The sequence below is a fragment of the Stegodyphus dumicola genome, chromosome X2 (genome assembly GCF_044657685.1).
Source record: "Stegodyphus dumicola isolate Sdum_Otavi_A_Nest chromosome X2, ASM4465768v1".
Classification (NCBI taxonomy): domain Eukaryota; kingdom Metazoa; phylum Arthropoda; class Arachnida; order Araneae; family Eresidae; genus Stegodyphus; species Stegodyphus dumicola.
This window is the reverse complement of record NC_140781.1, coordinates 48,172,548-48,188,320: the sequence shown is the minus strand read 5'-3', so window position 1 is coordinate 48,188,320 and position 15,773 is coordinate 48,172,548. Positions and strand designations below refer to the sequence as shown.

General features: G+C 31.5%; 1 protein-coding gene across 8 annotated transcripts in view; it reads right to left on the bottom strand.

Moving 5' to 3' along the window:
- Window positions 1-35: 35 nt before the first annotated feature.
- Window positions 36-15,773, bottom strand: part of LOC118197781 (uncharacterized) — a 120,993-nt gene continuing 105,255 nt past the window's right edge. For 3 of the 8 annotated variants that reach the window (XM_035369346.2, XM_085809899.1, XM_085809901.1), the window contains 5 exons: window positions 13,364-13,563; window positions 11,545-11,641; window positions 7,224-7,423; window positions 5,405-5,501; window positions 37-1,283 (listed from right to left, as the gene is read on the bottom strand). In XM_035369346.2, coding sequence (XP_035225237.2) covers window positions 1,055-1,283; window positions 5,405-5,501; window positions 7,224-7,423; window positions 11,545-11,641; window positions 13,364-13,563 — 823 coding nt within the window. In that variant the 3' untranslated portion in view covers window positions 37-1,054. Of the gene's footprint in view, window positions 1,284-5,404; window positions 5,502-7,223; window positions 7,424-11,544; window positions 11,642-13,363; window positions 13,564-15,773 lie in introns of all 8 variants that reach the window. The other 5 variants (XM_035369357.2, XM_035369351.2, XM_085809900.1 and 2 more) reach the window with 4 other exon arrangements.

The window sequence follows — 15,773 nt, the reverse complement described above, 5'->3', positions numbered from 1 at the left end:
CTGTTTATCTTCTATATGAAAAATTAGATTATACTCATTATAGTAATATTTATTAATAGCTGACTTTTATATAATTATGCATAACCTGTAAATATAAAATGTTCATCCACAAAGTTTTACTGAAACTATTCTCACAGTTTCAGCAGTAAAAGGACTAAATTTTGAATATACAAGCCCTGCTTCCAATTTACAGTTATCCATCATATTATGAATATAAGTTAAGGAGTTTCAATCAGTTGGCTTTATCTTAAAATGTAAGATCATATATTGAGTAAACTTTAAAATTTAAGACAGAATAACGATACTGGAAAAATATTTTTCATTCCAGTTCTTCGTGTACATAATGATTTAGAGATGTTAGGATGGTATAGAGTAAGTGGAGGTCATCTACCAGATGAATTTTATTTGAAATTTCATCAACTGGTAATTAATCGACAAACATTACAGTACAAACTGTCTGATATAACTAATTTCACTTTGCTCTCCCAAGGATGTTACGTACAAAAATAGGGATTTAGTTTGAAAACTAATTCCAAATTCAGCTGAAATATTTATGTCTTACTGTATATTTATGTCTTACTGTATATTGTATGAACTGCATCTATATAATTGGGAATCTATATAACTGCACTAATTTAAATTAAACCTGCTCAATTTTTTTTATTTATTTTCATACCTTCTAAAGGGAAAAATTATTCCTAAAACCTCTGAAATTGATATTTAAAATCGAGCATTTTATGACATTTAAAAATTATTAAACAAAATAATAGGCAGAGACAGCAAGAAAATAAATATTTATAATTTATCCCTCTAGTGGAATAAAAAAGTGCAGTATACGATGCAGATTCGAATTTCTACAAATCCTTTACTGATAGTGATAAGCCAATGCAAAATATTTCAAGTGCAAAGTATTTATTCTCATGCTCTAGGTTTCTGTCAGCAACACTAATATTTACTCAGTGTATAAGAGAAACACAAGATTACTATTATTTATTTATTTTAATTAAAAAAGTATTATTTATTTTCCAGTTACAATTTTTAAATTAGACCCTAATCAATAAAAAAATGAAGCTTTATAAAAACCTTCTTCAGAAGCCTTGTTTTCTTCATCAGGCATTAAATTCTGAGTACCCATCCACCTGCCATAGCGAGACCTTCGATTCAGCGTGAATTCTTCAGTACTCTCTTCATGAGTATTATCAGTTCGGCACTTTACTACTTCAGTACGTTTAGTCCCCAAACGACTGAATACACTGGGATAAGATGATTTGCGTCTATGTAAACTAAAATAATTTAATATTAACTATTAGCATTTTTTTATAAAATAAATAAAAGAAAGACTACAAAAAATCTAACTTATTCCAGTAGCAACATTTACAGTTTGGTGCAGAAATAAGCAAACAAGTTTTGTCTTTAATACATACAAACAAAAATCTTTGTGAATGTGAAAATCTGCAAGAAAATTAAATTTACAAAGAAGCTTTTTATGTTCAAAATTGGGATTTCTTAGCGCTTTTCATATTCACAAAGATTTATCTTTTTTAGTTAACGACTTCAATTCCAATCCACTCTTTACTAACACTTTTTCTACACATATGATGTAAGCAATTTCTCATATATATGTATATATTACACATACCTAAAGTGTAAAATGTGAAAGTCAATCCCAAGCAAGTCACAGACTTAATTGGAAATAGCCCATCAATTTCTTTATTTAAATATAATTGCAGCACATTCACAGAATCTCCAATGGCATAACTGTTTTCTCTGTATTGCGGAAGCTCTTGCCAAATAGCAATGCAAAATTCTTCGTTTTGGTCATTTGAACAAATTTAAAAAATAACACCCACTTCAAAATAATGAATGGTAAATAAATTTTAAGTTGACTGTGCACAGTAGAGAATTCAAAATTCTTTACAGATATGATGTAAGCTGTTTCATACAACGACCTAAATTGTAAAATATGAAAGACAATCAAAAGCAAATTACTGAATTGACAATAGCCCAACAACTGCTTTATTTTAATACAAGTTCCAGACTTTCAAAGCACGTCCACTGACATTTTTTTCTCTGCATTGTGTAGGCTGTTGCCAAATCGCAATGCAAAATTATGCATGTTGGGTACTTGAACCCATTAAAAAAATAATACCCAATTTAAAATAAAGAGTGGTAAATAAATTTTAAGTTGATTATATACAGTACAGAATTCAAAATTCTGGGTACAGATATGATGTACCTGTTTCATATATATATATATATATAACTTATGTGTAAAATATAAATGTCAATTACAAACAAAGCACTGACATTATTAGCAGTAGCTCATTAATTTCTTTATTTTAATTATAAATACAATACTTTCAAAAGATCTCTACTGACATTTTTTCTCCGCATTGCAGAAGCTCTTGCCAAATCCCAATGCTGAATTCAAACAATGTAATCCGATCTTATTTATACGCCCTGCTGCACAATGTGCTTATATTCCTCTTCTGCTCTGACCTAGCAGCAGTTTAACCCTATGCAATTTTTCATCCATTTCCCTAAAATTGTGATTGTTGCAAATTGTGCTAATTCATGTCTACAAAATGGGTTTCCAAAAATTGTGTATGATGAGAAATAATATGTGTTTAATCATCATGCAAGATTTGTTTTGTGTAGATTCCAGTCTACCATGCTATTAGTATTTCTGCTACCTTCTAATTCCATTTGCACTCTGGCAATAAGTGAAAAAATAAATCAGTTCTAAGTTGTAAGTCCCGGGATTGGAAATATCTGTATGGATGCAAGGGCTAATCTGCTGTCTACTTAGTTCCATGTAACTGCCCTAGGATGGGGCAGCCCATGTATTACTGGAGGGAGCATTATTTATGACCAATCAGATCTTCAGGCATTCCTGTTTCCCACAAATGTGATCTCTGACAAACGGTAGTGGTGACCCTATGCATTTGCAGTTTAGCATTGCTTATCAGAAAAACATTCTGGTCCCTCAAATTGGGGTCCTAAGACAGTAGTATGATTAGTGTAGTTCTACCTCTTCGGGAACTCAGGCTGCCGACCCTTCACCCTGATTATTACGAGGGCTTCTCAGTTGGGACAGATCTGTGTACTGCCGGACAGACACCGAATGTGACACAAAGCACACATACAGATAGATATACATACACACGAAAGGTTCCAGCAGCAGTGCATGCAGTGTGGTGTCAGTTATATAACCAATTAAGTATACTGGTTGTCAGTATATACATATGATTTTTTTAGGAAATATATCAGTTTTTAAAACTGCATTAACTGATGTTCAACAGAGCAGATATATTAATTATTTACGTTTTTAGTGAAAGCTTTTTTAACTGTATCACTGTATGCAGCATTTTGAAAAATTGCCATATACCCAATTTTTATTTATATTGATGGTCTACTGTATACATAAATTTACATTACAAATATTCTGCAATACTTTAACAGTAGAATCGCGGTACCTTTAATATACAGAACTGCGGTGCGAGTCAATTTGACCCTCGACGGAAAACATGCACAGGTGATTACTTTAGTTAACTGAAACAGTTTATTTTTATCTTACAATCAATATTTCTCAGAATTTACGTTACATATTTCATATAAACCAGTGGAAATTATCCAAATTTTTACAAAACCATATTATTTAAAATTTTATTAAGCGTAATAACATGGCTTTTAAACAAAATAAAACATAACGTTTCTAATTTTGACAGAAAAACAGAATATATCACTTAAATAAGTTTTGACATAATTTTAGAGAAAAAATAAAAGTTCTACCCGTTACTTATTAGTTTTACAGATTTTCAAAAATCCATTTTATTGTAAGCCTTATGCGCTATAAATTTTGTAATAAGTTTTGCAGTTTTATCACAAATGGGTTCTTTTCCTTTTGACCAAATATCTTGGGTTTTATTTCCACATTTTGAACTGTGACATCGGACTGGTTTACAACTAGCTTGTGGTTTTGTGTCTTTTTTTGTGGTTTGTTATACACCCGTATGTTGCCTTTCTTTGTTGTGAGAGAAAAAACTTTCCTGTCAGTTCATCAACTAGGTCTTGAATGAATTGCGTGTACTAAGAGATTTTTTCAGATATGGCTTTGAAAAAACACAGGCATTGATAGCAACAAGATCCAAAATATTATAAAAAGCCTGCACCGGCCACCTACCGGAAGCAGACTTCACAATATTCTTCACACATATATATAGAGATGGAGAGACAGAGAGGGACTGATCAATATCTGAAGCTAAGCAGAACCAGATTCCAAATTTATTCAAATCCCAGTCTTTTTTAAATATATATACCACATGCATATAAAATTGCTATAAAAGCATCCATTTCTTCTACTATAATAATCCATTCATTTTCATGAATCTGTTGATGAGCTTTATATTCAGTGCATTTCTATATATGCTTCAATATCACTTCATCTATAAAAAGGTCTATGAAAAGGTTGGTGACCGAACTTTCTTCAAAATATTTTACTTTTCTTTCTTTATCCATTTATTCCTAACTGAGAGACATTCCAAAGTGCCCCATCTTTCACAACTTCGTTATTTCTAACTTTGAATGTTACTGCCAATTTCTCTTCGGATTTACTTGAGTGTATGCGTATTTTCTTAGAATATTTTAATCTGATTAATTATCATCATTATTGCGATCAGAAGGTCCAGTGATTGTTAGGGCACTGCCAGAGTCATTATCACGTTTATTTTCTTAATTAGCAGCCAGGTATTCATCCTCGATATTCAATTCGAAACACTGTCATCATTATCATCACCTGAATCATTTTCAGATAATTGTTGAAAATAATCAGATAAATATTCTGAGGCTTCCTGAAGAGTGTTGAGCAATTCTAAAAAGCGTCTTGACATCTTATCTATCCTTATACTAGATATAGAATAAAAGAAACTTCAAAAAGGTCATTCGAAATATTGGTTTTAATTTCCCACTGGCTTCGAACCTTGACGGAAAACCACACAGTTCCCTTTCCTGGTGCAGTCCATTTTAGGAATTTGAGGATGAATGTGATATACTTTACATTTACTTCTGAGAAAACACATCTGCTTTTCCTCATTTAGGCATAAACTTTTGTTACGGGTCAAAATGACCCACTTCGCATTTCGAGACATAAGTGTTCTGAACCCAAAATGTATATCTGTTTTGCAGTTTCAAATTCCGTAAGTTATGGATTACCTTAAATTATTAAAAGACAGAAAAGGAATTTGTTTTTCATTCAATACTTTTCCTGTGGTGACAAATTAAACATTGATTTGGGTCAAATTGACACGCTCTGCGGTTCTATTGTTACAGAAGGACAGATTAATATTATTTATCTGCATTTTATTACAAATATGTATGAAATAATTTGCTAATATCTTAATCATACCACTGATGTTTTACTTTCAACTCTTCTTCATCTGCATACAGCTGCATCTTCGCTTGTTTGCAGGGAACTCTTTTCACAGGAATCACTGAATCTTCTACTACAGCAAAAGCATATATTATAAAGACATAAACATATCAAAGACATTATTTACATAAACAAGCATAAATATGTATACACAAATATTAATGCTTTTTTTGTTACTTATATTAACCTTCCATGTATAAGCAGACTACATTGTGAGGAAAATCTCAAGAAGAAAAACCAGTTTTCAATAGCTTTATCAGCACAGGGAACACTTGAGCTACTTGAGCAAACAGCCTTCCTAGAAATCCTATGTTATCTATGTAAGAGATTTTCTGAAGTGCTTTGCTATTCAATCTACAACATGTAATAGGAATGATGTGCTTTAGGGGCTAAGAGAACATAGCAAAACATTAAGCAGCAACAAAACATGCATTTCCATAGCAAAATAAGTGGTGGAATGTAAATGCTGGTATACAATAAATAAAGCACATGATGAAACGTCCACGACAAACGTTTTTGCCTTCCATACTCTTCATACTTACGGTACTTTAGCATTCATATATCACACAATATGCAGTATGAAAGTTGTTACTTTTGTCATTATTATCTATCACCACATAAAACTCTGACCATCATTTCTGTTACATCTGTAGAGTTCTGTGATGAACTGCCATAAAATTAATTATCAGCATGCCTATAATGCTGGAATATTCTGTTTATCTTCTATATGAAAAATTAGATTATACTCATTATAGTAATATTTATTAATAGCTGACTTTTATATAATTATGCATAACCTGTAAATATAAAATGTTCATCCACAAAGTTTTACTGAAACTATTCTCACAGTTTCAGCAGTAAAAGGACTAAATTTTGAATATACAAGCCCTGCTTCCAATTTACAGTTATCCATCATATTATGAATATAAGTTAAGGAGTTTCAATCAGTTGGCTTTATCTTAAAATGTAAGATCATATATTGAGTAAACTTTAAAATTTAAGACAGAATAACGATACTGGAAAAATATTTTTCATTCCAGTTCTTCGTGTACATAATGATTTAGAGATGTTAGGATGGTATAGAGTAAGTGGAGGTCATCTACCAGATGAATTTTATTTGAAATTTCATCAACTGGTAATTAATCGACAAACATTACAGTACAAACTGTCTGATATAACTAATTTCACTTTGCTCTCCCAAGGATGTTACGTACAAAAATAGGGATTTAGTTTGAAAACTAATTCCAAATTCAGCTGAAATATTTATGTCTTACTGTATATTTATGTCTTACTGTATATTGTATGAACTGCATCTATATAATTGGGAATCTATATAACTGCACTAATTTAAATTAAACCTGCTCAATTTTTTTTATTTATTTTCATACCTTCTAAAGGGAAAAATTATTCCTAAAACCTCTGAAATTGATATTTAAAATCGAGCATTTTATGACATTTAAAAATTATTAAAGAAAATAATAGGCAGAGACAGCAAGAAAATAAATATTTATAATTTATCCTTCTAGTGGAATAAAAAAGTGCAGTATACGATGCAGATTCGAATTTCTACAAATCCTTTACTGATAGTGATAAGCCAATGCAAAATATTTCTAGTGCAAAGTATTTATTCTCATGCTCTAGGTTTCTGTCAGCAACACTAATATTTACTCAGTGTATAAGAGAAACACAAGATTACTATTATTTATTTATTTTAATTAAAAAAGTATTATTTATTTTCCAGTTACAATTTTTAAATTAGACCCTAATCAATAAAAAAATGAAGCTTTATAAAAACCTTCTTCAGAAGCCTTGTTTTCTTCATCAGGCATTAAATTCTGAGTACCCATCCACCTGCCATAGCGAGACCTTCGATTCAGCGTGAATTCTTCAGTACTCTCTTCATGAGTATTATCAGTTCGGCACTTTACTACTTCAGTACGTTTAGTCCCCAAACGACTGAATACACTGGGATAAGATGATTTGCGTCTATGTAAACTAAAATAATTTAATATTAACTATTAGCATTTTTTTATAAAATAAATAAAAGAAAGACTACAAAAAATCTAACTTATTCCAGTAGCAACATTTACAGTTTGGTGCAGAAATAAGCAAACAAGTTTTGTCTTTAATACATACAAACAAAAATCTTTGTGAATGTGAAAATCTGCAAGAAAATTAAATTTACAAAGAAGCTTTTTATGTTCAAAATTGGGATTTCTTAGCGCTTTTCATATTCACAAAGATTTATCTTTTTTAGTTAACGACTTCAATTCCAATCCACTCTTTACTAACACTTTTTCTACACATATGATGTAAGCAATTTCTCATATATATGTATATATTACACATACCTAAAGTGTAAAATGTGAAAGTCAATCCCAAGCAAGTCACAGACTTAATTGGAAATAGCCCATCAATTTCTTTATTTAAATATAATTGCAGCACATTCACAGAATCTCCAATGGCATAACTGTTTTCTCTGTATTGCGGAAGCTCTTGCCAAATAGCAATGCAAAATTCTTCGTTTTGGTCATTTGAACAAATTTAAAAAATAACACCCACTTCAAAATAATGAATGGTAAATAAATTTTAAGTTGACTGTGCACAGTAGAGAATTCAAAATTCTTTACAGATATGATGTAAGCTGTTTCATACAACGACCTAAATTGTAAAATATGAAAGACAATCAAAAGCAAATTACTGAATTGACAATAGCCCAACAACTGCTTTATTTTAATACAAGTTCCAGACTTTCAAAGCACGTCCACTGACATTTTTTTCTCTGCATTGTGTAGGCTGTTGCCAAATCGCAATGCAAAATTATGCATGTTGGGTACTTGAACCCATTAAAAAAATAATACCCAATTTAAAATAAAGAGTGGTAAATAAATTTTAAGTTGATTATATACAGTACAGAATTCAAAATTCTGGGTACAGATATTATGTACCTGTTTCATATATATATATATATATAACTTATGTGTAAAATATAAATGTCAATTACAAACAAAGCACTGACATTATTAGCAGTAGCTCATTAATTTCTTTATTTTAATTATAAATACAATACTTTCAAAAGATCTCTACTGACATATTTTCTCCGCATTGCAGAAGCTCTTGCCAAATCCCAATGCTGAATTCAAACAATGTAATCCGATCTTATTTATACGCCCTGCTGCACAATGTGCTTATACTCCTCTTCTGCTCTTACCTAGCAGCAGTTTAACCCTATGCAATTTTTCATCCATTTCCCTAAAATTGTGATTGTTGCAAATTGTGCTAATTCATGTCTACAAAATGGGTTTCCAAAAATTGTGTATGATGAGAAATAATATGTGTTTAATCATCATGCAAGATTTGTTTTGTGTAGATTCCAGTCTACCATGCTATTAGTATTTCTGCTACCTTCTAATTCCATTTGCACTCTGGCAATAAGTGAAAAAATAAATCAGTTCTAAGTTGTAAGTCCCGGGATTGGAAATATCTGTATGGATGCAAGGGCTAATCTGCTGTCTACTTAGTTCCATGTAACTGCCCTAGGATGGGGCAGCCCATGTATTACTGGAGGGAGCATTATTTATGACCAATCAGATCTTCAGGCATTCCTGTTTCCCACAAATGTGATCTCTGACAAACGGTAGTGGTGACCCTATGCATTTGCAGTTTAGCATTGCTTATCAGAAAAACATTCTGGTCCCTCAAATTGGGGTCCTAAGACAGTAGTATGATTAGTGTAGTTCTACCTCTTCGGGAACTCAGGCTGCCGACCCTTCACCCTGATTATTACGAGGGCTTCTCAGTTGGGACAGATCTGTGTACTGCCGGACAGACACCGAATGTGACACAAAGCACACATACAGATAGATATACATACACACGAAAGGTTCCAGCAGCAGTGCATGCAGTGTGGTGTCAGTTATATAACCAATTAAGTATACTGGTTGTCAGTATATACATATGATTTTTTTAGGAAATATATCAGTTTTTAAAACTGCATTAACTGATGTTCAACAGAGCAGATATATTAATTATTTACGTTTTTAGTGAAAGCTTTTTTAACTGTATCACTGTATGCAGCATTTTGAAAAATTGCCATATACCCAATTTTTATTTATATTGATGGTCTACTGTATACATAAATTTACATTACAAATATTCTGCAATACTTTAACAGTAGAATCGCGGTACCTTTAATATACAGAACTGCGGTGCGAGTCAATTTGACCCTCGACGGAAAACATGCACAGGTGATTACTTTAGTTAACTGAAACAGTTTATTTTTATCTTACAATCAATATTTCTCAGAATTTACGTTACATATTTCATATAAACCAGTGGAAATTATCCAAATTTTTACAAAACCATATTATTTAAAATTTTATTAAGCGTAATAACATGGCTTTTAAACAAAATAAAACATAACGTTTCTAATTTTGACAGAAAAACAGAATATATCACTTAAATAAGTTTTGACATAATTTTAGAGAAAAAATAAAAGTTCTACCCGTTACTTATTAGTTTTACAGATTTTCAAAAATCCATTTTATTGTAAGCCTTATGCGCTATAAATTTTGTAATAAGTTTTGCAGTTTTATCACAAATGGGTTCTTTTCCTTTTGACCAAATATCTTGGGTTTTATTTCCACATTTTGAACTGTGACATCGGACTGGTTTACAACTAGCTTGTGGTTTTGTGTCTTTTTTTGTGGTTTGTTATACACCCGTATGTTGCCTTTCTTTGTTGTGAGAGAAAAAACTTTCCTGTCAGTTCATCAACTAGGTCTTGAATGAATTGCGTGTACTAAGAGATTTTTTCAGATATGGCTTTGAAAAAACACAGGCATTGATAGCAACAAGATCCAAAATATTATAAAAAGCCTGCACCGGCCACCTACCGGAAGCAGACTTCACAATATTCTTCACACATATATATAGAGATGGAGAGACAGAGAGGGACTGATCAATATCTGAAGCTAAGCAGAACCAGATTCCAAATTTATTCAAATCCCAGTCTTTTTTAAATATATATACCACATGCATATAAAATTGCTATAAAAGCATCCATTTCTTCTACTATAATAATCCATTCATTTTCATGAATCTGTTGATGAGCTTTATATTCAGTGCATTTCTATATATGCTTCAATATCACTTCATCTATAAAAAGGTCTATGAAAAGGTTGGTGACCGAACTTTCTTCAAAATATTTTACTTTTCTTTCTTTATCCATTTATTCCTAACTGAGAGACATTCCAAAGTGCCCCATCTTTCACAACTTCGTTATTTCTAACTTTGAATGTTACTGCCAATTTCTCTTCGGATTTACTTGAGTGTATGCGTATTTTCTTAGAATATTTTAATCTGATTAATTATCATCATTATTGCGATCAGAAGGTCCAGTGATTGTTAGGGCACTGCCAGAGTCATTATCACGTTTATTTTCTTAATTAGCAGCCAGGTATTCATCCTCGATATTCAATTCGAAACACTGTCATCATTATCATCACCTGAATCATTTTCAGATAATTGTTGAAAATAATCAGATAAATATTCTGAGGCTTCCTGAAGAGTGTTGAGCAATTCTAAAAAGCGTCTTGACATCTTATCTATCCTTATACTAGATATAGAATAAAAGAAACTTCAAAAAGGTCATTCGAAATATTGGTTTTAATTTCCCACTGGCTTCGAACCTTGACGGAAAACCACACAGTTCCCTTTCCTGGTGCAGTCCATTTTAGGAATTTGAGGATGAATGTGATATACTTTACATTTACTTCTGAGAAAACACATCTGCTTTTCCTCATTTAGGCATAAACTTTTGTTACGGGTCAAAATGACCCACTTCGCATTTCGAGACATAAGTGTTCTGAACCCAAAATGTATATCTGTTTTGCAGTTTCAAATTCCGTAAGTTATGGATTACCTTAAATTATTAAAAGACAGAAAAGGAATTTGTTTTTCATTCAATACTTTTCCTGTGGTGACAAATTAAACATTGATTTGGGTCAAATTGACACGCTCTGCGGTTCTATTGTTACAGAAGGACAGATTAATATTATTTATCTGCATTTTATTACAAATATGTATGAAATAATTTGCTAATATCTTAATCATACCACTGATGTTTTACTTTCAACTCTTCTTCATCTGCATACAGCTGCATCTTCGCTTGTTTGCAGGGAACTCTTTTCACAGGAATCACTGAATCTTCTACTACAGCAAAAGCATATATTATAAAGACATAAACATATCAAAGACATTATTTACATAAACAAGCATAAATATGTATACACAAATATTAATGCTTTTTTTGTTACTTATATTAACCTTCCATGTATAAGCAGACTACATTGTGAGGAAAATCTCAAGAAGAAAAACCAGTTTTCAATAGCTTTATCAGCACAGGGAACACTTGAGCTACTTGAGCAAACAGCCTTCCTAGAAATCCTATGTTATCTATGTAAGAGATTTTCTGAAGTGCTTTGCTATTCAATCTACAACATGTAATAGGAATGATGTGCTTTAGGGGCTAAGAGAACATAGCAAAACATTAAGCAGCAACAAAACATGCATTTCCATAGCAAAATAAGTGGTGGAATGTAAATGCTGGTATACAATAAATAAAGCACATGATGAAACGTCCACGACAAACGTTTTTGCCTTCCATACTCTTCATACTTACGGTACTTTAGCATTCATATATCACACAATATGCAGTATGAAAGTTGTTACTTTTGTCATTATTATCTATCACCACATAAAACTCTGACCATCATTTCTGTTACATCTGTAGAGTTCTGTGATGAACTGCCATAAAATTAATTATCAGCATGCCTATAATGCTGGAATATTCTGTTTATCTTCTATATGAAAAATTAGATTATACTCATTATAGTAATATTTATTAATAGCTGACTTTTATATAATTATGCATAACCTGTAAATATAAAATGTTCATCCACAAAGTTTTACTGAAACTATTCTCACAGTTTCAGCAGTAAAAGGACTAAATTTTGAATATACAAGCCCTGCTTCCAATTTACAGTTATCCATCATATTATGAATATAAGTTAAGGAGTTTCAATCAGTTGGCTTTATCTTAAAATGTAAGATCATATATTGAGTAAACTTTAAAATTTAAGACAGAATAACGATACTGGAAAAATATTTTTCATTCCAGTTCTTCGTGTACATAATGATTTAGAGATGTTAGGATGGTATAGAGTAAGTGGAGGTCATCTACCAGATGAATTTTATTTGAAATTTCATCAACTGGTAATTAATCGACAAACATTACAGTACAAACTGTCTGATATAACTAATTTCACTTTGCTCTCCCAAGGATGTTACGTACAAAAATAGGGATTTAGTTTGAAAACTAATTCCAAATTCAGCTGAAATATTTATGTCTTACTGTATATTTATGTCTTACTGTATATTGTATGAACTGCATCTATATAATTGGGAATCTATATAACTGCACTAATTTAAATTAAACCTGCTCAATTTTTTTTATTTATTTTCATACCTTCTAAAGGGAAAAATTATTCCTAAAACCTCTGAAATTGATATTTAAAATCGAGCATTTTATGACATTTAAAAATTATTAAAGAAAATAATAGGCAGAGACAGCAAGAAAATAAATATTTATAATTTATCCTTCTAGTGGAATAAAAAAGTGCAGTATACGATGCAGATTCGAATTTCTACAAATCCTTTACTGATAGTGATAAGCCAATGCAAAATATTTCTAGTGCAAAGTATTTATTCTCATGCTCTAGGTTTCTGTCAGCAACACTAATATTTACTCAGTGTATAAGAGAAACACAAGATTACTATTATTTATTTATTTTAATTAAAAAAGTATTATTTATTTTCCAGTTACAATTTTTAAATTAGACCCTAATCAATAAAAAAATGAAGCTTTATAAAAACCTTCTTCAGAAGCCTTGTTTTCTTCATCAGGCATTAAATTCTGAGTACCCATCCACCTGCCATAGCGAGACCTTCGATTCAGCGTGAATTCTTCAGTACTCTCTTCATGAGTATTATCAGTTCGGCACTTTACTACTTCAGTACGTTTAGTCCCCAAACGACTGAATACACTGGGATAAGATGATTTGCGTCTATGTAAACTAAAATAATTTAATATTAACTATTAGCATTTTTTTATAAAATAAATAAAAGAAAGACTACAAAAAATCTAACTTATTCCAGTAGCAACATTTACAGTTTGGTGCAGAAATAAGCAAACAAGTTTTGTCTTTAATACATACAAACAAAAATCTTTGTGAATGTGAAAATCTGCAAGAAAATTAAATTTACAAAGAAGCTTTTTATGTTCAAAATTGGGATTTCTTAGCGCTTTTCATATTCACAAAGATTTATCTTTTTTAGTTAACGACTTCAATTCCAATCCACTCTTTACTAACACTTTTTCTACACATATGATGTAAGCAATTTCTCATATATATGTATATATTACACATACCTAAAGTGTAAAATGTGAAAGTCAATCCCAAGCAAGTCACAGACTTAATTGGAAATAGCCCATCAATTTCTTTATTTAAATATAATTGCAGCACATTCACAGAATCTCCAATGGCATAACTGTTTTCTCTGTATTGCGGAAGCTCTTGCCAAATAGCAATGCAAAATTCTTCGTTTTGGTCATTTGAACAAATTTAAAAAATAACACCCACTTCAAAATAATGAATGGTAAATAAATTTTAAGTTGACTGTGCACAGTAGAGAATTCAAAATTCTTTACAGATATGATGTAAGCTGTTTCATACAACGACCTAAATTGTAAAATATGAAAGACAATCAAAAGCAAATTACTGAATTGACAATAGCCCAACAACTGCTTTATTTTAATACAAGTTCCAGACTTTCAAAGCACGTCCACTGACATTTTTTTCTCTGCATTGTGTAGGCTGTTGCCAAATCGCAATGCAAAATTATGCATGTTGGGTACTTGAACCCATTAAAAAAATAATACCCAATTTAAAATAAAGAGTGGTAAATAAATTTTAAGTTGATTATATACAGTACAGAATTCAAAATTCTGGGTACAGATATGATGTACCTGTTTCATATATATATATATATATAACTTATGTGTAAAATATAAATGTCAATTACAAACAAAGCACTGACATTATTAGCAGTAGCTCATTAATTTCTTTATTTTAATTATAAATACAATACTTTCAAAAGATCTCTACTGACATATTTTCTCCGCATTGCAGAAGCTCTTGCCAAATCCCAATGCTGAATTCAAACAATGTAATCCGATCTTATTTATACGCCCTGCTGCACAATGTGCTTATACTCCTCTTCTGCTCTTACCTAGCAGCAGTTTAACCCTATGCAATTTTTCATCCATTTCCCTAAAATTGTGATTGTTGCAAATTGTGCTAATTCATGTCTACAAAATGGGTTTCCAAAAATTGTGTATGATGAGAAATAATATGTGTTTAATCATCATGCAAGATTTGTTTTGTGTAGATTCCAGTCTACCATGCTATTAGTATTTCTGCTACCTTCTAATTCCATTTGCGCTCTGGCAATAAGTGAAAAAATAAATCAGTTCTAAGTTGTAAGTCCCGGGATTGGAAATATCTGTATGGATGCAAGGGCTAATCTGCTGTCTACTTAGTTCCACGTAACTGCCCTAGGATGGGGCAGCCCATGTATTACTGGAGGGAGCATTATTTATGACCAATCAGATCTTCAGGCATTCCTGTTTCCCACAAATGTGATCTCTGACAAACGGTAGTGGTGACCCTATGCATTTGCAGTTTAGCATTGCTTATCAGAAAAACATTCTGGTCCCTCAAATTGGGGTCCTAAGACAGTAGTATGATTAGTGTAGTTCTACCTCTTCGGGAACTCAGGCTGCCGACCCTTCACCCTGATTATTACGAGGGCTTCTCAGTTGGGACAGATCTGTGTACTGCTGGACAGACACCGAATGTGACACAAAGCACACATACAGATAGATATACACACACACGAAAGGCTCCAGCAGCAGTGCATGCAGTGTGGTGTCAGTTATATAACCAATTAAGTATACTGGTTGTCAGTATATACATATGATTTTTTTAGGAAATATATCAGTTTTTAAAACTGCATTAACTGATGTTCAACAGAGCAGATATATTAATTATTTACGTTTTTAGTGAAAGCTTTTTTAACTGTATCACTGTATGCAGCATTTTGAAAAATTGCCATATACCCAATTTTTATTTATATTGATGGTCTACTGTATACATAAATTTACATTACAAATATTCTGCAATACTTTAACAGTAGAACCACGGTACCTTTAATATACAGAACT